The sequence below is a fragment of the Mytilus californianus genome, unplaced genomic scaffold, assembly GCF_021869535.1.
Source record: "Mytilus californianus isolate M0D057914Y unplaced genomic scaffold, xbMytCali1.0.p SCAF_8, whole genome shotgun sequence".
Lineage (NCBI taxonomy): Eukaryota > Metazoa > Mollusca > Bivalvia > Mytilida > Mytilidae > Mytilus > Mytilus californianus.
In genome coordinates this window covers 6105251-6129862 of record NW_026262734.1, presented here as the reverse complement: position 1 = coordinate 6129862, position 24612 = coordinate 6105251, and the positions used below count along the sequence as shown (strand labels likewise).

General features: G+C 33.8%; 1 protein-coding gene across 3 annotated transcripts in view; it reads right to left on the bottom strand.

Moving 5' to 3' along the window:
* The window catches only part of LOC127711755 (helicase domino-like), a 110499-nt gene extending 85914 nt beyond the window's left edge, over positions 1–24585 (bottom strand). For 2 of the 3 annotated variants that reach the window (XM_052217866.1, XM_052217867.1), the window contains exons 1-16: positions 24373–24585; positions 18899–18991; positions 16281–16930; positions 15899–15998; positions 13687–13869; positions 12957–13137; positions 12239–12368; positions 11605–11790; positions 11051–11191; positions 10634–10817; positions 10208–10287; positions 8755–8892; positions 7858–8113; positions 6889–6980; positions 2452–2550; positions 1427–1604 (exon numbers count right to left, since the gene is read on the bottom strand). In XM_052217866.1, coding sequence (XP_052073826.1) covers positions 1427–1604; positions 2452–2550; positions 6889–6980; positions 7858–8113; positions 8755–8892; positions 10208–10287; positions 10634–10817; positions 11051–11191; positions 11605–11790; positions 12239–12368; positions 12957–13137; positions 13687–13869; positions 15899–15998; positions 16281–16930; positions 18899–18983 — 2683 coding nt within the window. In that variant the 5' untranslated portion in view covers positions 18984–18991; positions 24373–24585. The remainder of the gene's footprint in view (positions 1–1426; positions 1605–2451; positions 2551–6888; positions 6981–7857; positions 8114–8754; positions 8893–10207; positions 10288–10633; positions 10818–11050; positions 11192–11604; positions 11791–12238; positions 12369–12956; positions 13138–13686; positions 13870–15898; positions 15999–16280; positions 16931–18898; positions 18992–24372) is intronic. The other variant, XM_052217868.1, reaches the window with a different exon arrangement.
* Positions 24586–24612: the final 27 nt, after the last annotated feature.

Below are 24612 nucleotides of genomic sequence, written 5' to 3'. Positions count from 1 at the left end.
GGAGATCTGATTTCAAATGATGCAGATCCAGTACCAAGGGTCAAGACCATGCTTACTACACTTCATGCAAAGCTGACTGTGGTGGCCCTAATGATTTGACCAAACTTATGGGGACAGCTACCCACCAGCAAGCCTACAACTCTATCAATTAACACCTTCTGTTACAAGCATGTTCAGTAGTAGTACCAAAGTTGACAATGTAGCTGAATCAGGGGTACTTTTTGCCAACTCTGTATGATGGCTGATCGCTTTATCTTGAATTATATATAATGAATAAATATTTGAAACCCCTTATCTTCTATTTTTATCAAGTAAAAATGGATATGGAGTTGTTGAAAGGTATGGAATTATTGTTCTTTTAACAAACAAAAAAGAAGATATGCAGTTTAAAAACACAAAAAACCATTGCGTACGTCGATAAATAGGTCGATAAAAAATCTCCAGTTATGAAGCCCAAACTCCAGCTGAAAATTTCCAAATCTCCAGTTGTGGCTTGACAACTCTGTCACATGTCTGCTTTGTGGTATGGAAACTTGTAGTATAATTTCAGAGAGATCCATACACCGTTCCACAGTTATTGTCTGGAAACTAGAAAATGCTTATTTTTGGCCCCTAATTCCTTAACTGTTGGTACCATAACCCCCAAAATCAATCCCAACCTTCCTTTTGTGGTATTTAACCTTATGGTCAAATTTCAAAAAGATCCATTTACTTAAACTAAAGTTAGAGTGCGAAAACCAATGTGTCTTCGGACGACGACACCGGACGACGACGCCAACGTCATACCAATATACGACCACAAAATTTTTTTGCGGTCGTATAAAAAATGTTTTGCAATAAGAGATGCATTTTCTCTTTCTCTCCTAAGCATAAGGAACCAAAATAGCACATGAACAAACATAATGTAACTAACATTGCTGATCTGATACAGTATACTGCATCTGATGGATGATGTTGGTGGTTTATGTACGAGACTTCTCTTACGAAACATTTACCAATATTTCGCCTTATAATCTCGAATTTAAAAAATGCAAACAATTTATTTGTAAATCATATTATCAGAGGATTTCTAAATCATACTGTATAAAAATTCATTTCTACACATTACCTACAGTACTGATTTAGTTTTTTCAAATCTTTAATATTATCCTTTACTTGATACTATACTTTGCTCCATTGCCAAGCACAACTATAATTTTCCCTTTTTTGATAGTATGATTGTTTTTGTTCTCTTTAAATTCATTTGTTACAGAAGCAAACCCAGAAGTTGAATCTTTCCTGAAATGTATATCAATGGGTTTACTCCAAATTTGATTGGTCATCTCTGAAAACCTACCCAAGACCTTTAGTGTATAAACATTTAAAGTTTTTGCAAGATAAAATTTGCCTTCAGATAGCCCACCTTCCTTTCTAACAGATCCCATACCTTTTTCACATGCCAGATGAGCTAGAAGTGCAATTGTTTGGATTGTCTTGCCCAGACCCATTTCGTCAGCCAGAATACCATTTAACCTCTTCTCGTACATCGTAGCTAACCAGTCCAGACCTACATGTTGGTACTCCCTCATAGTGTGCTTCAACAGGAATGGAATTGTTGTCTTCACCTGTTGTAAGTCAAATATTTCACAATCAAAACATTGTTCTTAAGTGGTTTTGAAATTAAAGAAATATATGAAAGACAATATCAAATATTCAAAGGTTAAAACCACCATAACTAATAACATACCTCAGCAAGTTTTCAACTAAGATGAGTCCAGTCATAATTCATAAAATCTTAAAACATTAATTGAACATTGAATAATTGTTTGTTTTTGTATTGACTAGAAGCATCACCTAGTGGAACAAATCAATATTATTTTACTTGAAAACACAAGGCTGATCATTAATGAACATGTTAAGTACCTAAGCAGTAATTACAGGTACTGTGAATTCTAGTATTAATAAATGATTTAATACAAGTTACTGTAAACCAACTTATTTCATTGTGTTTAGCCCTTTCTAGCTGATTACAAAACAATTTATATTTACAATTTTCTAATCTTTGATGATATGAAAATATAAGGCGGATCAAACTTTAACATATTTGGGACGATTTATTTTGGCATTATCTTTCTAATCAATGGCAAAAATAAGTTAGTTTGCAGTATATGAAAAGACCACTTTCTGTTCTCAAGTGCATGATGATCAGTTTAATTGGTGAATAATGTCCTTCATAACCTTTGCCATATACCTGGAAAACTCATAAAAAGGTCACTTCAAAATTTTTTTTCAATTATAATATGTACATTTATGTTAATGTATCTTTCTTGAGATTTGAATGCTCTACTACAAAAGCATTCAGAGCAATTGAAAGACGATTATTCTGTGGCACTAATATTATTCAATTCAAACAAATGATGAACTGACATTACTGATAGAAGTGCCATTAAGTACTATTACGATTATCCTTACACTTGTGGAGTCCAATGTGTAGCCTTTTGGTTGTAGACTGGCAGCCTCAGCAGCTATATCTGTTAGCTCTTTACCAGGTCCAGTTGCATCAAATTCTTCCTGAAAGTATCATATGGTTATATATTAATATTCCTTACAGGAACTGTATTGTACTTCATATACTGTACATGACAGTTATATAAAAGATGTGAAATCAACAAGACATATCATTTTGATAGTGCAAAAGCTTGTGGAACCAGATTTAAGATTTGCATTTCTTAATATACCCCCATTCACTATAAATCCAATAAAAGAGATTTACTGGTGTTGTCCACGGTTAATCGGTTAACCGTCGGAAGGATCGAAAATCAAATACCAAAAAAAGCTAACCGGTTAACCAGACCTTTTTTAAATTTTTATAGATTTGATATAATCATTTATTAATTTTTAAGATGATAGTCTTGCTAATTAATTTGACAGATCAATTGTCCAGTATATTGATTACTATTGTTTATCTTGAAAACACTCCAATTTTACAAAAATTAATTAACACAAAGACAACTTGTCTATTGGCTCGGGGCAAGATCTAAAGTAACCATAATATGCGTACATGTATTGTGAACAGTTGGTTAAATTTTACGATTTACTGCATTATTTTATTTTGATTTAATATCGCGTAGATCATGAAAATATGCCACCTCCATCTTCTAAGGCTTTGTCATACTACTCAAGGCCAACTCAAAAATGGTATAACGCAAATTATGTAAATGGAGTTAATATATAATACTGTGTGGTACAAGTAAATAAAATGCTTCGCTGGGCGCAGCTTGATACGACCGCAGAGGTCGAACCCTGAACAGTTGGGGCAAGTATGGACACAACATTCAAGCTTGATACAGCTCTGAATTTGGATTGTGATTAAATATTTGACACAGCATAGGTTTCTGACACAGAAAGAATGTGGTCTAAGAACTTCAATTTTTTTAATTTACCTATTATGGTCCAATGTCCAAAATCAAAATACATGGTTAGATTCAGCATATCAAAGAACCCCATATATTCAATTTTTGTTGAAATCAAACAAAGTTTAATTTTGGACCCCAACTTGGACAAACTTGAAAACTGGTCCCATAATCAAAAATCTAAACACATGTTTAGATTCAGCATATCAAAGTACCCGAAGAATTCAATTTTTGTTAAAATCAAACTAAGTTTAATTTTGGACCCTTTGGACCTTAATGTAGACAAATTTAAAAAACGGGACCCTAAATTAAAAATCTAAAAACACAGTTAGATTTGGCATATCAAAGAACCCCAATAATTCAATTTTTGATGAAATCAAACAAAGTTTAATTTTGGACCCTTTTGACCTCAATATGAACCAATTTGATAGCGGGCCCACAAATAAAAAATCTAAATACATGGTAAGATTCAGCATATCAAAGAACCCCATATATTCAATTTTTGTTGAAATCAAACAAAGTTTAATTTTGGACCCCAATTTGGACCATCTTGAAAACTGGGCCAAAAATCTAAAATCTAAATACATGTTTAGATTCAGCATATCAAAGAACCCCATATATTCAATTTTTGTTGAAATCAAACAAAGTTTAATTTTGGACCCCAACTTGGACCAACTTGAAAACTGGTCCCATAATCAAAAATCTAAACACATGTTTAGATTCAGCATATCAAAGAACCCCAAAAATTCAATTTTTGTTAAAATCAAACTAAGTTTAATTTTGGACCCTTTGGACCTTAATGTAGACCAATTTAAAAAACAGGACCCAAAATTAAAAATCTAAATACACGGTTAGATTTGGCATATCAAAGAACCCCAATAATTCAATTTTTGATGAAATCAAACAAAGTTTAATTTTGGACCCTTTTGACCTCAATATGAACCAATTTGATAGCGGGCCCACAAATAAAAAATCTAAATACATGGTAAGATTCAGCATATCAAAGAACCCCATATATTCAATTTTTTGTTGAAATCAAACAAAGTTTAATTTTGGACCCCAATTTGGACCAACTTGAAAACTGGGCCAAAAATCTAAAATCTAAATACATGTTTAGATTCAGCATATCAAAGAACCCCATATATTCAATTTTTGTTGAAATCAAACAAAGTTTAATTTTGGACCCCAACTTGGACCAACTTGAAAACTGGGCCCATAATCAAAAATCTAAACACATGTTTAGATTCAGCATATCAAAGAACCCTAAGAATTCAATTTTTGTTAAAATCAAACTAAGTTTAATTTTGGACCCTTTGGACCTTAATGTAGACAAATTTAAAAAACCGGACCCAAAATTAAAAATCTAAATACACGGTTAGATTCGGCATATCAAAGAACCCCAATAATTCAATTTTTGATGAAATCAAACAAAGTTTAATTTTGGACCCTTTGGACCTCAATGTGGACCAATTTAAAAAAGGGGCCCAAAATCCAAAAACTTAATACACGGTTAGATTCAGCATATTAAAGAACCCCAAGAATTCAAGAATAAAACCCCATTGAAATTGATCAAGAAATAAGCAATTTATACGAAGTATCTTCTTTTGCACAATACTGTGCAATTGAATATTTCTTGCTATTGCGCAATACTGTACAATTGACAATTTCTTGCTATTGCGCAATATTGTGCTATTGGATATTTCTTGCTATTGCGCAATACTGTTAAATTGAAGATTTCTTGCTATTGCGCAATACTGTGCAATTGAAGATTTCTTGCTATTGTGCAATACTGTGCAATTGAAAATTTCTTGCTATTGCACAATACTTATTATATAATAATTTACACATCCTGTTTGGTGTGTATCTCCTACCATATCATTATTATTTGCTTTTAAATATAAATCAGAAATAACCAACTTAAAATGGAAAATTTTAAAAGAAAAAAAAAAGGAAAAAAAGAAAAAAAAAAAAAAAAAAAATCCCCCCCCCAATTTTTTGAACCCCCTTATGATTCATCACCCCCAAACTCAATCCCAGCCTTCCCTTTGTGGTATGGTACCTTGCAGTACAATTTCAGAGAGATCCATACACTTGAACACAAGTTATTGTCTGGAAACTAGAAAAATGCTTATTTTTGGCCCCTTTTTGGCCCCCAATTCCTAAACGTTTCGGGCAATTACCCCCAAACTCAATTCCAGCTTTCCCTTTGTGATATGGAACCTTGTAGTACAATTTCAGAAATATCCAAACACTTACACACAAGTTATTGTCATGAAACTAGAAATATGCTTGTTTTTTGCCCCTTTTTTGGCCCCTAATTCCTAAAATTTTGAGGCAATTACCCCCAAAATCAATTACAGCCTTCCCTTTGTGATATGGAACCTTGTGGTACAATGTCAGAGAGATCCATACACTTACACACAAGTTATTTTCTGAAAGTTACAAAAATGCTTATTTTTGGCCCCTTTGTGGCCCCTAATTCCTTAACTGTTGGTACCATAACCCCCAAAATCAATCCCAACCTTCCTTTTGTGGTATTGAACCTTATGGTGAAATTTCATGGAGATCCATTCACTTAAACTAAAGTTAGAGTGCGAAAACCAATGTGTCTTCGGACGACGCCGGACGACGACGCCAACGTCATACCAATATACGACCAAAAAATTTTTAATTTTTGCGGTCGTATAAAAACTTAATAAACTCAACAGCATCTTCTGGAACACCAGAGAAAATGAAACAATCACCAATTATAGACATTGTTAATCCAATGATATTAAGATGATTTTCATCTTCTCAATCTGAAGTTATTACAAATGCCATAGTAGATATGGTAGTATTGGATTATCAAAAATAAAACTTTGTCAGTACTGCTCAAAGCCAAGCCTTATAATGTCAAACTATAAACTTCACTTGGGATTCATCTTATTATTTAACAAGCATTTGTAGAGTAGTGAAGACCTTTAAAACATCAATTTAACTATCAGTTAACCTGTTTATAATCGGTCGAAAGATTGTCAGAGTAACCAGGTAGTCAAAACTTTTCAATTTGACAACACTAAAATTTACATATGAGTCCATAGTACATGAATGCCCCACTCCCACTATCATTTTTTATGTTCAGTGGACCGTGAAATTGGGGTCAAAACTCTAATTTGGCATTAAAATTAGAAAGATCATATCATAGGGAACATGTGTACTAAGTTTCAAGTTGATTGGACTTCAACTTCATCAAAAACTACCTCGACCAAAAACTTTAACCTGAAGCGGGAATTTTGTATAGGTGTTAACTATTCTCTATAAATACTTTATGAATCAGTGATGATACTGTTTGTTGTCTATGACAGGACACTTCAATATTAACGAACAGATCAATGAAGCGTTTTAAATAGATCTTTTGCTTTACCCCTCCTTGGTACCCATTATAGAAACATTTCTATCATGGTTGTGAGAAAGGGATGTTTTCATATAGTTATATATTTCATAATTCCTTACTGACCTTGACTGTTTCTTTATCTTGTTCCATCAATGATTCCAATCCAACATCCTCTTCTACATCAACATCTTCTTCCTCCTCCTCTTCCTCTTCTTCTGAAATCGAAAAACATAATTCTTTTTAATGCATATTCTTCTTAAAAAAAACCAGATAATTGCTATGGAAACTTTGTATTGAGACTTATTTTCTGAAATCTTTCCAATGCGGTGTAAGGAGAAATTCATAAAGCTGTCCCAAGCTAAGGTAACCAAGTATCTCTGATATATAGCAAGTACTCGGTGCATAAAGCCAGGATTTATTGTAGGAAATCACTAGCACCAAAGTGGCAACAATATACACATCTGGTGACTCTTGACTCCATAATTATCAGTGGAACATAAGCACAAGTGTAACCTTTCATTATTGAGTTTATGTTAGGTTTTGTTATGAAATTTGTCTTGCCCTTAATTGACCATGCTGTCATAAAAAAAATTAATGGGGAATGTGTCCATGGGACACAGATAATGCCCCCGCTTGCATATAACGTTATAAAGGGACATAACTCAAGAACGGTAAAAGTGACGCTACCAAAATTCGTATTTGATCTGAGTTTTGTGGTAATTAGCATTGTGTATAAGTTTCATAACATTTGGTTGAGGCAAACAAGTTAGAGAATGGAAATGAAAAATTCAGCAATTTTTCCATTTGTAAAGGGGCATAACTCAAGAATGGTGAAAGTGACGCCCTCAAAATTTAAACTTGATCTGAGTTTTGTGGTAATAAGCATTGTGTATAAGTTTCATAACATTTGGTTGAGGCAAACTAAAGATAGAGAACGGAAACCAATTTCGGAAGTACAGACAAAAGTAAAACTTAATGCCCCCTCAGCTATGGCGTGGCATAAAAATCGTGAGAAATTACTGATGTGCATTTTTCCAAAACTAAATGTATTTCTTTCACTATCTGCTTTCTTATAACATACAAATATTTTACCTTCAGACTCTCCTTCTTCTTCCTCCGTTTCATCTCCTTCCTCGTCACTTGGCTCATCATACTCAAAGTCACTATCATAAGCAGCAGCATACTTCTTATACAACTCTTCCATGGGTAAATCACCTTCATCTTCTAAATCTTTTAATTCATTACTATAGTCTGTTTTCTTCTCGTGTTTCTCTTGTTCAGCTATTGTTTCTTCCTTGTCTGCCTCATCTTCTTCCTTTCCTGTAAACTCCTCATCTTTACCATCATCCTGTTACAAAAAAACATTTTCTTTAAATAATGATTCAAATTTGCTATTTGTACTTCAGAATTATCAAGACTACCTTCCTACTATCTAGATAATACACAGCCAGCCATCCAGGGGCCAAGTAGCCAAGACTACTAAATTTTGGGCTTGGTACTTAAATTTGACCTTAAAATGTTGACAGTGTTCATGTCAATCTTTCATACTGAGGCATGCCAGGATCGATTGATAAGTTGACTTCTTGATGTGCAGCAGTAATAGATTTCATGCATAATCAAGACAATAAGTGTGATATCAACATTCCTTGCTTTGAACAACACCAACGTAGCGAATCATTTAACGTGTTAGCTTACAGAGCAAAAGTTTGAAGGAAGAAATTTCCCAGAAACTAGCAAGGAAAGAGGATATTGATTTTTAAAAATATACCTTTAAGTTGAGTTTCATATTTATTATTCGCTATTCTGAAGATGAAAAAAATATATGTTTCCTCCAATTATGATTATGTAAATGCATAGTGCTTGCAGTTTAAATGTATCAAGCATTTTTTTCTTCAATTATTTAAGCCGAAGTACAATATTGATTTATATGTGAAATAAAATGGTACCTTGCTTAAGTAAATACAGAATATAACTTTGGGTTTAACTTACCTCTGGTTCATCTATCTCATCATCATCAGGTAAACTTGCTGGTTTTTCCAAAATGTCCGATGGCAAAGTCTTCAACAGATCTTCTAATGGTACTTCACTCTCTTTTTGTAATGCTTCAAGCTCTTCTTTTGTTGATGACTGAAATTACAAGATACAGTACAGAACTCTTGAGTACAATTGTAATACACTTCAATTTGAAATGTTTTCGAAAGAACAGTAAGGCCACTTTAAAAGGATATAAAGATAACAGTATTTAAAACTGACATTTCAGCAGAAAAGTGGTCACATTAGGTCAGTCTAATCATTTTATCAATGAAATCCTCGTATTTTGACATGTTTGGTGAATTTTACTTTTTTGGAATTCCTGGTGCAAAAAAATGCACTGTTTCAAGCTAAGGTAACCAAGTATCTCTGATATATAGCAAGTACTCAGTGCATAAAGCCAGGATTTAATGTAGGAAATCACTAGCACCAAAGTGGCAACAATCTACACATCTGGTGACTCTTGACTCCATATTATCACAACTTCTCAAGACTATCTGTTCATTACATTTTAGGATGGCAATTCAAGAAACAACGACTCAGTTTTATGTTATATTTTCTGTGAAAAGAAACAGCTTATGACAAAATATAAGTGCAATTTTGACTGTTTATATCATTTTTTGCATTAACAGTTTCTAGATACATGGAAAAAATAGAAAAACAAATATTAATAAGACTTGCAATCTACTCTCATTCATAATACCAAATATTGAGCTATTGTGTGTATGTACTGGTTGATACCTCCGTTATTCAGAGCCTCCCCTTGAAGGTGCGAGGGTACAGTGGTATCCATGTACACTCCGTAACAGGATTAATGGTGATGTGTCACTAACATATGTACAACCCACCACCAAGGACAAATCCCAAACCCAACACGCCAGGAGTGCTAGGACACCGGTAAGTCTTATGGTGGAGGAAGCCGAAGTACTCGGAGAGGACCACTGGGCAACCAGAGCGGGAACAGACAAACCAAAGAGATATCTGAAGATTGATCTAATCTAAGTCTGGGCCCCTTTGACCAATAGAGGCCTCCAAAGTATTCATACTAGTTTAAAACTCCTGTCTGGGTAAAAGAGATGTCTGTGGGAGGGTGAATATCACCCTTCTGATGTACTGAAATTTCCAGTGCCCCAAAACCTTCTGCACTGTAGCCTTAGGTCTAAACGACTAATAAAGACAACCAACCCACATTAAGCTTTTAAGCTAATGATGCTTTTGATAAGGTAATAATTCTTTGTACAATACTTTTGCATTGAAAGTAGAAATAGGTATATCCAAAAATGTTAATAGCAGGTTTCTTTTATTACTTTATTTGGAGTTCCCAAAACAAAGAATTTTGATATGGAAACTTGCTTATATGCAAGCTTCTTAAATAATGCTGAACACACAGATAAGTTAAAACATATTTTACCTCATCCTTTTCCATTTCTTCTTCTTCCTTCTCAATTGTTTCTTCATCATCAGATTCCTCCACCTCTGGTTTAAACTCATCTGTAATTATAAACACTTCTCATTTAACATCTCTAACAATGATTTCAAGACACTATTTTCCTGCAATAGTAATCAAGCTATGCATAATGTGTATCAGTTGATAATTTTATACAACACATTGATTTGTCAAGAATGCCCACTTGATTGACAATATTTTAAATGTTTTAAATGTTTGTTCTTTGAAGACTTGATTATCCTGGAGATAGAAGTCTTTCTGGTGTAATTTAATCAAAAGTAAGCACAAGGTTGCCTATAATTTCTTACATCCACTTCATTTCAACCCTGGTGCATAGTTGTCTCATTGGCAATCATACCACATTTTCTTATTTTCATATTTAATACTGACCATCTCCTGCTTCACTGAGAGACCCTAGAGAGCCTGCTGTAGAGCCTACAGAACTGCCTTGTTTCAATCCTTCAGTCAGCCATGTAGAATATTTTTCAGTTTGATCCACTATGAAGTTCAAGTGGATATCTAACGCTTTCTTCCTCTTCTCTTCCAAGCGACTTTGTTGTTTATACTGTACAACCTGTCAATTACATTTTAATATTAGTAAAAACGTAAAATCTAATGATAAATATTTGAAAATCCTCGTTGGGAAATTAGCAGCTGTTCCAATAATTTGCTTTTTTATCTACTTAAACTGATGTTTTCCGACAATTAAGAAAACATGCAATATTCTGATGTGGTCGTGGATCAAAACCAACAACTTTGCATACTGGAGTCGAGCAATGTACTACATGAGCCTTGATTGGTTATTACCTTTTCAATATTAGACCAGAATTCTTTAACACATTTAGCAATCTGACTGGCTATTTTCTTCAATTTCTTTCCTTCTTCTTCCTCTGCTTTTTGTTCTTTCTGTTCCATATCTTGGAAATGTTTGGTTACCATTTTAGCAAGCTGAAAGAACATAATTATATGCAACACTGATATATGTATCTGGCTGAAATGCTTGTTTTAAATTCCCTTGGATTATATTTCTATGTTCAGCAAACCACAAAATCTAGTTCAAAACCTTACTTTGACATTTTTTGAAATTCACTTCAAAATTAATTTAAGTACTAAGTTACAAGTGTAAACGACCACAAACTGACTTAAACCAAAACTATAACCTGCCAGACAGGCAGATTGGAATTAATAATGTTCCTCTAATATGGTAAGTGTAATATAAAAAGAAAAGAATTACTCATAAGTTCTACCAATTGAAGTTCATTTAAGAACCTATATTGTTTTATTGCACCCTATAAAAGGTGCAAAAAACTTGAACGATAGAGTGGAAACCGTCATGAAAACAGACATTGAGTTATACACACCTTTCTAGCTGCAACTTTTTTCCATTTCCTCTCCTGCTGAAAATCTGCAGCTAACCACTGCATTTCTTCCAGTAGGTAATCCCAATGACCTTTACACCTCGGAGGTTCATGTACTTTAGGTAACCTTCTGGAGGACCACAATCCATCTTTTCTCAACTCTGCAACTCTATGCATTACTTGAGCCTCCTGAATTTTTAAAAGACATGATTATGTAATGGGTTATAATATACAAAATATTACAAAACACATTTTTGGTTTTGAAAAATTATTCTAGAAAGAGTGAAGATAGTGCATTCGGCAAAACACACTAATCTTGTCAATTATTTTCATTTACAATCAGATAATAATAAATTATGTAGCAGTTATCATTGCCACACCTGACACAGGTAAGACCAGGTATGGAAGCAAAACTACAGATTATTGTTGCCAAAATGACGAAAGAATTGCATTCACTTGGATGCAATCTTGATGTAAATTTGGCTTATATTCAAGTTAAATAATTCTGGTATATCTACACGATTATATGTACAGATTAATCCTTGTCAGTCCACAGTATATGAAATATTTGCAAATTTTCAAAAAGTCCTTTCTGTATCTGGTAATTTTTCATAAATCAAACAGTTAAATGACTTACCTGTTTAGCTCTCTCTACAATAGCCTCTTGTGTTCCTACACTTCCATCGTATACAGAGGAAATCTGTGATGGTCTTGGAGTGGTCAGTGGAGAAACTGGCGGTGACTTGTGACTTTTAACCATAGTGGATCTGCAATTTGATGTGTAATAGTTTGTTAGCTTATTGTGATTATAGGTCTAATCAAATTCAAGAAATGTCAGACAAAGGTTGGAAGGCACTTTATTATTTTTGCTATACTTTGTTATTTACAGGACTTGTGAGTGTTTTACTGTTCCTTTGGTATCATCCCATCTTTTTGAAAATTTAATTATTGCAAATATTTGAAGACCAGGTCTACAGTTCTTTCTACTATTCTTAAAATATTTTGTTTACAAATTTGAGGATAACACAGGCCATGGTCAATTATGTAGCAGTTATCATTGCCACACCTGACACGGGTAAGAGCAGGCATGGAAGCAAAACTACAGATTACTGTTGCCAAAATAAAAAAAGAATTGCAATCACTTGGATGCAGTCTTGATATAAATTTTGGCTTATATTTAATGATAACTGATTTGTGCTGGTCTATTTATTGCACAGAATAGTCCTTGTCAGTTCACAGTAACAAATATAGTTACTGAAAACATTGTTTCAATACCCAATATTTTTTAACAAAGCCTTATGTGTGTGTGTGTGTGCATAAATTGCAGAATAAGATTAAGTGGTTTGACAACTTACAATGCAGGAGAACTTGCAGACTTTGTTATTATAGAAGTGTTAATACTAAGTGGTTTTGTCTCTGTAACAGTCTTTGTCAGCTGACTCTGTAGTTGTGGCATAGTCACAGCTGGTGTTACAGTCGTCGTCACTGAACTGGAAACTGTCAGTGCGGGAGACAACATGGCTGACTGTGTCATCTCTATCAATAGAACAATACGTTATGTTCAAATTGTTTAGGATTCTATACTGCATTTTAACATATAGTATGTAATGTTCCATGTAATGAGTATTTCAAGTTATCTGATGAGTATAAACCACTGAATTTCATGCCAATTCAGTTCATGTCTTCCTGTATTTAAAATTGCCCATCAACCTCATACAAAATCTGGTTTCAACAAGAGGCTGTTGTAAAAAAAATTTGAGTCATCTAATTTTGTAAAAAAAAAAAAGTTTATTGGAACAAGTCAACAAAAATCCTGCTTTTATTTCAAGAAGACTGTTTACTTTAACTTATGTAAATTTGTTATAGAAAAACTCTCAAGGTTATATTAAAATTTTCTTACAATTGGCTAGATGAATTTCGGTTTCAATGATAAAAGAACAATGCACATTTCAAAAGTGGTTAACAAAAAAAATAAACGGTTAAATCACCTCTAGTTAACACATCTATATATAAAAAATATAAATTATTTTTGGTAAATATGACATATTTGCCTTTACAACCTACAGTGAGACAGTAATTGTGTACCTGGCTGAATGACTGATAGAGGAACAGCTATTGGTGACTGTGTTGTCAGATAAGACAGTTGTGGAGGAATGCTGCTCGTGACTATAGACTCAGTGCTGACAGGTGGGGAGGAATGTGGCGTAATAGGCAGAGCATGACCAAACACCATCCCATGTCTACCTCCTTGGCGTTTTACCTCAAAACCTGTTAAATCATCATAGCAATGGGGTTTCCCTTGCATCTGTTAAATAATTATAGCATTGGGGTTTGTCCTATAAGTCATCTCAGAACCAAAACTTGCGTGTGATTTACACAAATAACTGATTGTACATGTTATTTAGAGACAAGAGGAAAATTCTTTTTCAAATACATCAACTGAACCTTTTAAATAAACATCTGATCTTTTTTCTTACATGAAAGTAAAATTTGCCTCTTTTAAATGTATGTAGAACCTAAAAATACAGCCAAATTTTCAACCAAAACATGAAAAGAAAAGGATAGATCTGGTCTAGTAAATATAATTTTGAAGTTCTGAAAAGTAAAAATGGACAGTATAGTAAAATATCAATAGCTAGTTTCAAAACTTAATTAAAAAGGTCATATATGGAGCAAACCCCAACACTGAATTATTTGAATTTTCAGACAAAAATCAATCCAAAACAGGATGAAAGGAAAAGAGCTTTAAACATAAAAGCTACTAAATGACCTAAAAAGCAGTGTAGTCACATTCAGCCAAGCACACAAAAACCACAACATCTATTTATACCTACCAATATACACAATTATGTTTATATATACATTATTCAGGCCTCTATAATAACCCACTCAGTTATATTTCATTAACATCAATGATTTTATTTCACAGGTATTAGGGTTAAAGTGTTTTATCTGGTCAAGTGTGAACATACAACTCCCTACAAATTATCACCTATCAAGACCAACTATAGTTTTATGTTGTCAAAATTGACCCTTAAAACTCGTGAAAAGCAAGTAAAACAGACTATGAATAAAACCAAGTTTAAAATATAATATAGACCATTCCGTCCAACCTAGAATTATACAATTTTTTTACCCTTGGATATGTCGAAACTTTTATCACTTTCTCAACCTGATAAATTTATAGTGGTTGTTTCCTTAAAATTTTCTTTATAAGGGGCAAGACTTTAATTGCATTGTATAAGCAAGCAAAATGCATTTGTGCAAGTGCAGTAATTCCAATATTCAAATCATTAAATTTTAAGGCTATAAAAATCCATGTCACTTAAAAACTGAGTAATCAAAAACAGCCAATGTCGAGACAAATATTTCTCAACATCCAGATCATACTTGTGTTAACTTAAAATATAATGCATAAAATAATTGGAAAGATTAAATCAATGAGAACTAAAAACAGTTATTACATGCAATGCTAGCTAACTTAATTACATTTAAGTCATACTTTAAAAACACTGTAGATAAATATAATACAAATATATTGTTCAGGCTTTGTTTTTACAATTAATTAATTACCCCCGGTTTTTGGTGTAGTCTTTAGTTTTCTATGTTGTGTTTTGTTTACTGTTGTCTTTTGTTTTTTTTTTTTTTTTTGCCATGGCGTTGTCTGTTTGTTTTTGACTTACGAGTTTGAATATCCCTTTGGTATCTTTTGCGCCTCTTTTCTTTAAAGTCACTTTACTTTTTCCAGTTATTCGGTATACATGTACATGTACCTTTATTTATGCATTTTTGGTAAAATTTGTATTGTTTAAAATTTTCAGTTGGTTTAAAAATTATTGATTGATTGATTGTTGGTTGCTTAACATTCAGTGGCAAAAAATTATTGGAACTAAGGTTCCAACTTCCTCACACAAAGAGTTGATCACTGGTGGATTTGACTTCTCTTCATGTTGCATATCTTTTCAAGTATTTATCCATTGGCTTTCAAATTGTTTGTGTATTTCTGATGAAGAGAAATCCAGTAAAGCATGTTGGTACTTGTGTGTTATATTCATATTTAACAAAAGTTTTAAATCTTACACATTTCTGTGTGTATAAATGTGCTGAACTATGCATTATGTATACAGTTACATAGCAAATCTATGATGGTTTGTAAGCTACAAACATGCAATTATATTCATACCAATTGTTTTACATATGTCCTGGATTCATTTACATTTCAAATTACAGTACAAACTTATTTTGAAAATTATCAGAGAAATAAACAGGCCACTGCATGCTGCCCATCATAACCTACCCTGCTGGTTGAGAGCTGCTACAGATGGTGGTAGTGTGGTTGATATTGCCACTGGAGTGGCAATAGGAACATTACTTCCACTGCATGTTAAAACCTTCACCTGAAAAAGATAAGATTGTTGTGAAAAATCATGACATTATAAATATTTCATCAAGAAATTTGGTGAAATCAAATACATTTGTTGCAGTTTGAATTTTTTTTTATTGATCAATGACTGCGACAGTATTGGTTCTAAGCAGGATAACCATACATTTTCCTCATCCCCTTCAAGACCCTACTTCAGAAATAAAACAACACATGGAAGTTTAAGGTTTCACAGGGAGACATCTATTTATTTCAAGTCTGAGAAAAATTCAATTGAACATCTTTTAAACATCCATACCTCATTATTAATTTTTCTTTCTAAACCATGATCTTCTTCATCATCACTGTCAATGTTTGATGATTTCAAGAAGTTCACTAATTGTGGAGTAGGTCTTTTTGTCCATACAAAATAATCCATCATATTGCCCCCATTTTGCAAGAAAAACAGTTCAGACAAATTTTCAATATAGTTCTCTTTGATTTCCAACATTTCTTTAATTTTGTTATCATGAACAAGTTTCCTGTAATTAGCTATTTCAGACGTTGGTGGGGGTTTCTCTTCCACTTTTATTTTCTTCTTTGGTGAGGGACCGGACGAGCTCTGATTAGCCAGAGCTGTTAGGTTTGGGAATGTGGAACTAAGTCCACTGTGAGATTTCGTCTCCATCAAAAGTTTATTAGCAGCAGCAAAGGCAGATGAAGAATGTCCAGTGCTGGATTTTTGTTGATTAGACATTTTATGATAAAGGTTGGTATGCGAGGGTAATGACCCTGTCCGTGGTGGTGTAGGACCATGATGATGAACGGTACCACCTCCTGAGTGTCTACTTGGTAACTCCTGTTTTACTGTCCGAGGCACAGTAGATGGGATCCCTGAGGTCAGACCATAGACAGGTGTGCCTGGAGCAGTATTGGCTGGTGATCCTGGAAGTAACTGTTGACATAATGCTGAAGAAAAATACAATCAAACTCATTGAATATATGAACATGTTCAATATCCATCAACAGGTCTTTTTCTGTGTACAACAATCTGTTTTTTTGTTTACAAGTATTTTTCTTGGTGAAAATATTGTATATTGAAAGTACATTGCCACTTTTCGGTCCCATGATTTTAAAACCAAAAAGACTTGTGTATCTATCGAATAACACCCTGCAGAAGATCACAAGACATAAGTATATAAATTTTTGAATTGTGTCTTTACATATTTGCTTTCGGATTCAAACTTCTTGCTTTTCATGCCAAACTTCAAAATTGCCTCATATTGTGATCTTGTCATTAATATTCATTGATATTTAAATAAGACACTAATATTTAATTTTGCCAAACAATATGACAAAAGCCATTATTGGTCAAATATGTCCTCTTTAACATATTAACAAAGTCACAGATAAAATCCAACCATTTGTTCATGAAAATACAATAGCATCTGTAGTTGGTTATCTGCTCATCCGAACACAGTAGTATACAACTCTGCATTTGGTTTCTATGATCACTAGTAGTAACACTATAGCATCAAATTTAAAAATAAAATGCTCCGCTGAGTGCACCTTGACATGAACGCAGATGTCGAACCCTGAAAAGTTGGGGCAAGTATGGACACAACATTCAAGCTTGATACAACTCTGAATTTGGATTGTGATTAAATATTTGACACAGCAAAGGTTTCTGACACAGAATGAATGTGGTCTAAGAACTTAAAATTTTTTAATTTACCTATTATGGTCCAATATCCATAATCTAAATACATTCACGGTTAGATTCAGCATATCAAAGAACCCCAAAAATTAAATTTTTGTTCAAATCAAACTAAGTTTAATTTTGGACCCTTTGGACCTTAATGTAGACCAAATTGAAAACAGGACCAATAAAATGCTCCGCTGGGCGCAGCTTGATACGACCGCAGAGGTCGAACCCTGAACAGTTGGGGCAAGTATGGACACAACATTCAAGCTTGATACAGCACTGAATTTGGATTGTGATTAAATATTTGACACACCATAGGTTTCTGACACAGAATGAATGTGGTCTAAGTACTTAAAAAATTTTAATTTACCTATTTAAAGCTTTTATATATAAATCAGAAATAACCAATTTATAATGGAAAATTTTAAAGAAACCCCAACCCCAATTTTTTGAACCCCCTAATGTTTCACCTCCAAACTTAATCCCAGGCTTCCCTTTGTGGTATGGTTCCTTGCAGTACAATTTCAGAGAGATCCATACACTTGACCACAACTTATTCTGAAAACTAGAAAAATGCTTGTTTTTTGGCCCCGAATTCCTAAACGTTTAGGGCAATTACCCCCAAACTCAAACCCAGCTTTCCCTTTGTGATATGGAACCTTGTAGTACAATTTCATAAAGATCATACACTTACACACAAGTTATTGTCCTGAAACTAGAAAAATGCTCGTTTCTTGCCCCTTATTCCTAAAATTTTGAGGCAATTACCCCCAAAATCAATCCCAGCCTTCCCTTTGTGATATGGAACCTTGTGGTACAATGTCAAAGAGATCCATACACTTGAACACAAGTTATTGTCTGGAAACTACAAAAATGCTTATTTTTGGACCCTTTATTCCTTTACTGTTGGTACCATAACCCCTAAAATCAATCCCAACCTTCCTTTTGTGGTATTGAACTTTTTGGTAAAATTTCATAGAGATCCATTCACTTAAACTAAAGTTATTGTGCAAAAACCAATGTGTCTTTGACGACGATGACGCCTTTGTCATACCAATATACGACCGCAAAATTTTTTAAGGGTCGTATAATAAGAAGATTTGGTATGTTAGCCAACGAGAACTCTCCACCAGAATGTTTTTACATAATGAGCCATATCTTATCAAAGTATCAAGTGGTATACTGAAGATAACTGATTGCAACATACAACCTACATGTAACACTTTGTTTACCTTGTGCAGTAATTGGAATGCCAGTTAGAATGTCAACTCCAGGCTGCTGTATTTCAGATTTATCTGTACCATCCTGGTGCATCATCTACTACCCTACAAGATAAGTTACATTGTATTTATAAAATATGTCACTTTTTGCAAATAGGTATTAGGCAAATTAAAATTAATTGAAAAATGTTCATCCTCGCCTGCCCAGAATTAAAAATTTTAAAACATTTATGATTTCCGTTACTGGTAACATTGTTGATAATTTTGTAGCATACAAAAATTTCAGTAAGTAGAAAAAAGATCTTAGACCATAATCGCTGAAGAAATATATCAAAAGCCAGGGATCACACAAGCAGACAACTAAAAAGTCGCTTTGACCAAATGTCAAAAGCAATATCTAGTTCCCGGGTTCTCACAATAGATGCTTTCATCATCAACAGCGATTTTTCATTATTATAAGAAAAGAAATTCAAAGACATAATAAAATGCTCCGCAGGGCGCAGCTTGATACGACCGCAGAGGTCGAACCCTGAACAGTTGGGGCAAGTATGGACACAACATTCAAGCTTGATACAGCTCTGAATTTGGATTGTGATTAAATATTTGACACAGCATAGGTTTCTGACACAGAATGAATGTGGTCTAAGAACTTAAAAATTTTAAATTGGACATTCACCTATTATGGTCCAATATCCAAAATCTAAATACATGGTTAGATTCAGCATATCAAAGAACCCCATATATTCAATTTTTGTTGAAATCAAACAAAGTTTAATTTTGGACCCCGATTTGGAACAACTTGAAAACTGGGCCCATAATCAAATATCTAAATACATGTTTAGATTCAGCATATCAAAGAACCCTAAAAAATTCAATTTTTGTTAAAATCAAACTTAGTTTAATTTTGGACCCTTTGGACCTTAATGTAGACCAATTTGAAAACGAAACCAAAAATTAAGAATCTAAATACAGGGTTAGATTCGGCATATCAAAGAACCCCAATAATTCAATTTTTGATGAAATTAAACAAAGTTTAATTTTGGACCCTTTGGACCTCAATGTGGACCAATTTAAAAACGGGGCCCAAAACCCAAAAACTTAATACACGGTTAGATTCAGCATATTAAAGAACCCCAAGAATTCAAGAATAAAACCCCATTGAAATTGATCAAGAAATAAGCAATTTATACGAAGTATCTTCTTTTGCACAATACTGTGCAATTGAATATTTCTTGCTATTGCGCAATACTGTACAATTGACAATTTCTTGCTATTGGATATTTCTTGCTATTGCGCAATACTGTGCAATTGAAGATTTCTTGCTATTGTGCAATACTGTGCAGTTGAAAATTTCTTGCTATTGCACAATACTTATTATATAATAATTTACACATCCTGTTTGGTGTGTATCTCCTACCATATCATTATTATTTGCTTTTAAATATTAATCAGAAATAACCAACTTAAAATGGAAAATTTTAAAAGAAAGAAAATAGGAAAAAAAGAAGAAAAAAAAATCCCCCCCCCCAAATTTTTTGAACCCCCTTATGATTCATCACCCCCAAACTCAATCCCAGCCTTCCCTTTGTGGTATGGTACCTTGCAGTACAATTTCAGAGAGATCCATACACTTGAACACAAGTTATTGTCTGGAAACTAGAAAAATGCTTGTTTTTTGCCCCTTTTTTGGCCCCTAATTCCTAAAATTTTGAGGCAATTACCCCCAAAATCAATTACAGCCTTCCCTTTGTGATATGGAACCTTGTGGTACAATGTCAGAGAGATCCATACACTTACACACAAGTTATTGTCTGGAAGTTACAAAAATGCTTATTTTTGGCCCCTAATTCCTTAACTGTTGGTACCATAACCCCCAAAATCAATCCCAGCCTTCCTTTCGTGGTATTGAACCTTATGGTAAAATTTCATGGAGATCCATTCACTTTAATTAAAGTTAGAGTGCGAAAACCAATGTGTCTTCGGACGACGCCGGACGACGACGTCGTCGTCATACCAATATACGACCAAAAAATTTTTAATTTTTGCGGTCGTATAAAAACTAACATATGAAGACAACAAGGATTTCAGAGGAAATAAAAATTATAAAAGATCAAATCTTCCCCACCTCCCCAAATTTGTTTCCACAAGTTCATACAAGTGACAGAGTTGTCAAGTCACAACTGGAGTTTTGAAAATTTTCATTAAATCAGAGATTTTGTGTTGCGTTGTCGAATCGATTCCTTGTGCATGAATTATTAATTATATATGCCTTATATAGATATAAGAAGATGTGGTATGAGTGCCAATGAGACAACTCTCCATCCAAGTCAAAATTTATAAAAGTAAACCATTATAGGTCACAGTACGGTCTTCAACACGGAGCCTTACATGTATTTGTCATATATATAGCTAATTTGGAAAGGGGGTCTCACACAGATTTTGTAGTTGGTCCTATTAGTGGTCACCACACTTGTAGGAACATATTAAACAGGGAGAGTAAACACCTGATGTGACTTCCGAGATTGCAGGAATATTCTGACAAATTTTATCTAAATTGTCTTATGGAAAACTACATGGTAAAAAGGTATAAAAAGATAAAGAAAGTGTAATAAAAAAAAAAATATTCAGTCACAGAATTTCAGTCATTTCAACCAAATTAAGCCTATCTAGCAGTTTATAAAATCATATGCGTTATGTAGAATCTTATTAAATTAACTTTCCTCTTTTTCAATACAACTAGATATCATTGAGATCGGAGCCATCTCTGTGGGCCCCGCTGTGAATAATGTGTGGTAAAAAATTTGTATCTTTATCATTGGACATGAGGTTGTCAACTGAAACCAAAGTTTTTGACCTTGACCTTTGACCTAGGAAGTTGTACATGAATTATGACACACCCTCTGGCGTTGGTTTATATACATGTCAAGTATAAACTTTGAAATTATAACGGTTCTCAAGATATAAGAGCGGACACGATCTTTACCATAGGACATGGGGTTGTCAACTAAAACCAAAGTTTTTGACCTTGACCTTTGACCTAGAAGTTGTACATACATTATGACACACCCTCTGGTGTTGGTTCATATACATGTCAAGTATAAACTTTGAAATCATAACGGTTCTCTAGATATAGAGAGGACACAGTTTGTTACGGACGGACGGACAGACAATCACTATATGGCGTCCGTATATCAAGTTTTACTCTTTTCTTACTTTAAATGAGATTTAAGATAAGATAAGATAAGGAATGACAATGTTTGTCTGTTATTTAGGTATTCCCCAGTATTTTCCCGCCAAAAGAGATCATGTGACATTGTTGTCAACAAAAGGATCATGTGGTCAGGGAATCCATTTGTTTTCTGGATTACTGCTTTTATTAATGTAGTTAGGATATAAACATTCCATTTAAGGTATAGTCAAACATATGCATTTATAAAATAACTGTAGTTTGCAAACAAGTTTTACTTTTCAAATTGAAGAAACTGGGTCATGATCGTTCATTGGTTGTTACCCTGTTCAACCACGCGAGACCGTGTAAATAATATAGTCAGCTGTCAGTGTACATCCCTTGTGGCAATTAACAATAATTCGACTTCTTAATTGCCACTGAAATGATAATTGGATTAGGGATATCTGAAATTTAACTTCAATCTATTGGGATTTCAAGTGAGGTTGACAATAAAATAAGTATGGCGTTGGGAATTTTAACGTGGTGCTAGAAATTTTAGCGTGGCGCACCGCCATCCTTAAATAGGTTGTGGTGATCCCTGCTCTCAGTCATTATCTATCGACAAGGGCGTTTTTTAACGACCTTGACTACCCATGAGGGTCGTGCACGGTCAGTCATGTCATTATATGATGATGGGGGTTTTTAACTACCTTGACTGGCTATAAAGCCATCACACGGTCGGTTGTCATTATAGAAAGGTCAATCGTGTCTTATAACTTTCAATTTAAGCATTGAAGAGAAGTATAGATCTCTCAAATAATTTTCAAAATAATATTTTCTTATTTCTCCTAAGACATTTAAATTCATTAAATTACCATTCTTATTAATTCTTTGTTCAATTTGTATTTCATTCATATTCTTTTATCAATTTACATTATTTTAAGGAGGGTAACTTAAAACAGTTACCCGAAATTTCTTTATTAATAAAGTGTTTTCAAATTCCAGTCTTCACGATGAACTGCTAAATCTACAGGCCCGGAGCTCAATTTTTGAAAATTTTTAGTTAGATTCTGTTGGCTTGTAGATATGATTTTTACAGGCCCGAGAGCAATATTACAAGCCTGGGCTGCCACTCAGTGTGAAGACTGAAATTCACAAAACTTTTATTACATAACGACAGTTAACCTGAGGTAAAAATTGTTGATTAATACTATGTTTGACACCCAAGCTGTCAAGTGAAGCCATATAATTATTCAAGTTCTTTGATTTACATGTAAAAATTACCTTCATCAGTGACAAAAAACATAATCAATGTTGACATCGATGGTAATAAAAAATAGAGACTGACAATTTTTTGGGGGTTGAAATTTTGATAAAAATGGAAGATTTGAATTATTAACGGGAGGGACTGAAGAGGGCTTAAAAATCGGGAGATTTTGACTCCCACCGGAAGAATCACGTCTGGAAGTTGGATGAAAATCTAATTAATTTTAGTTGGCCTTGAATCATAGCCTAGACCGACTGTTTTTCAGAATACAGAATGTTTTTCACAAATTCCATAAAATTTAAGGTTTCATCTTTTGTTGAGTTGTGTCAGATACCACAACATTTATTATATATCCATTTAAGTGTTCTCATGATGAATATGCATGCAATATTAGCCGCTGGATGTTACTTAAATTTAAAAGCAAAAAATAAACAATTATGCATAAAATCCCAATACGATTTTCAACTTCATTGATCTTTAAAAATTGTTTATGCATGTCTAACCCAAAAGGAAAATTAAAGCACTTACAGTGGTTAGAGAAGGAGATCTCTGTCCCTTTTGATGTATATATCATGTGGTATGTTTTTTGGGGAAAGGAGGGATCAAGTGAATTTGATATAAAGGATTGACAAATGTAGCGTTTTTGCTAACTCGAACCCTTAAGCAGGTGGACCCTAAGTAAAGGAAGGTCCAGGTATCTTTGATCAGGTCTTAACTCTTATTTTGTATGATGAACACATGTCCATTATTGCGTTAGGCCGCATGTTGTCATTGTTGAGCTCCAAGTGCCCCTTTGCCTTTGGTTCATCGAGCCGTTTGGGTTACTGTCGCGTTAACGCATAATATCCTTTCTAAGTTCATTACATATTTAATCACTGAAGAAAACAGTTATAAATTGTCAATCTCGATCAGCTTTAATAAATCATTTTCTTTTCAATGCAATTTTTGTACAGGATAGCATTCCCGGCAGAGAATATGGCGCGCATGCGGTTTCCAGCAGTTACCTTCCCATGAGTCATGGCGTATGGCTCCATTTTCTGAGAAGCTTACCTATTTTTGAGTTACTGTTTTCTAGACAAATGTCCTCCCATCTCAGGCCAAAAACCCTCAATCCAACCTTATCAGCGGTTTATCTACACATTTTGACACAATAGTTAGAACGCCTCAAATTGGATAAGCATATTTTTTCGATGCTAAAATTTCCAAATTTCGTCAAATCTATCCGGCCATTGTGCAAGTTCAACGAGAATGTTAGTTAAGATTGTAGGAGCGCATGCGTGTGACGTCATT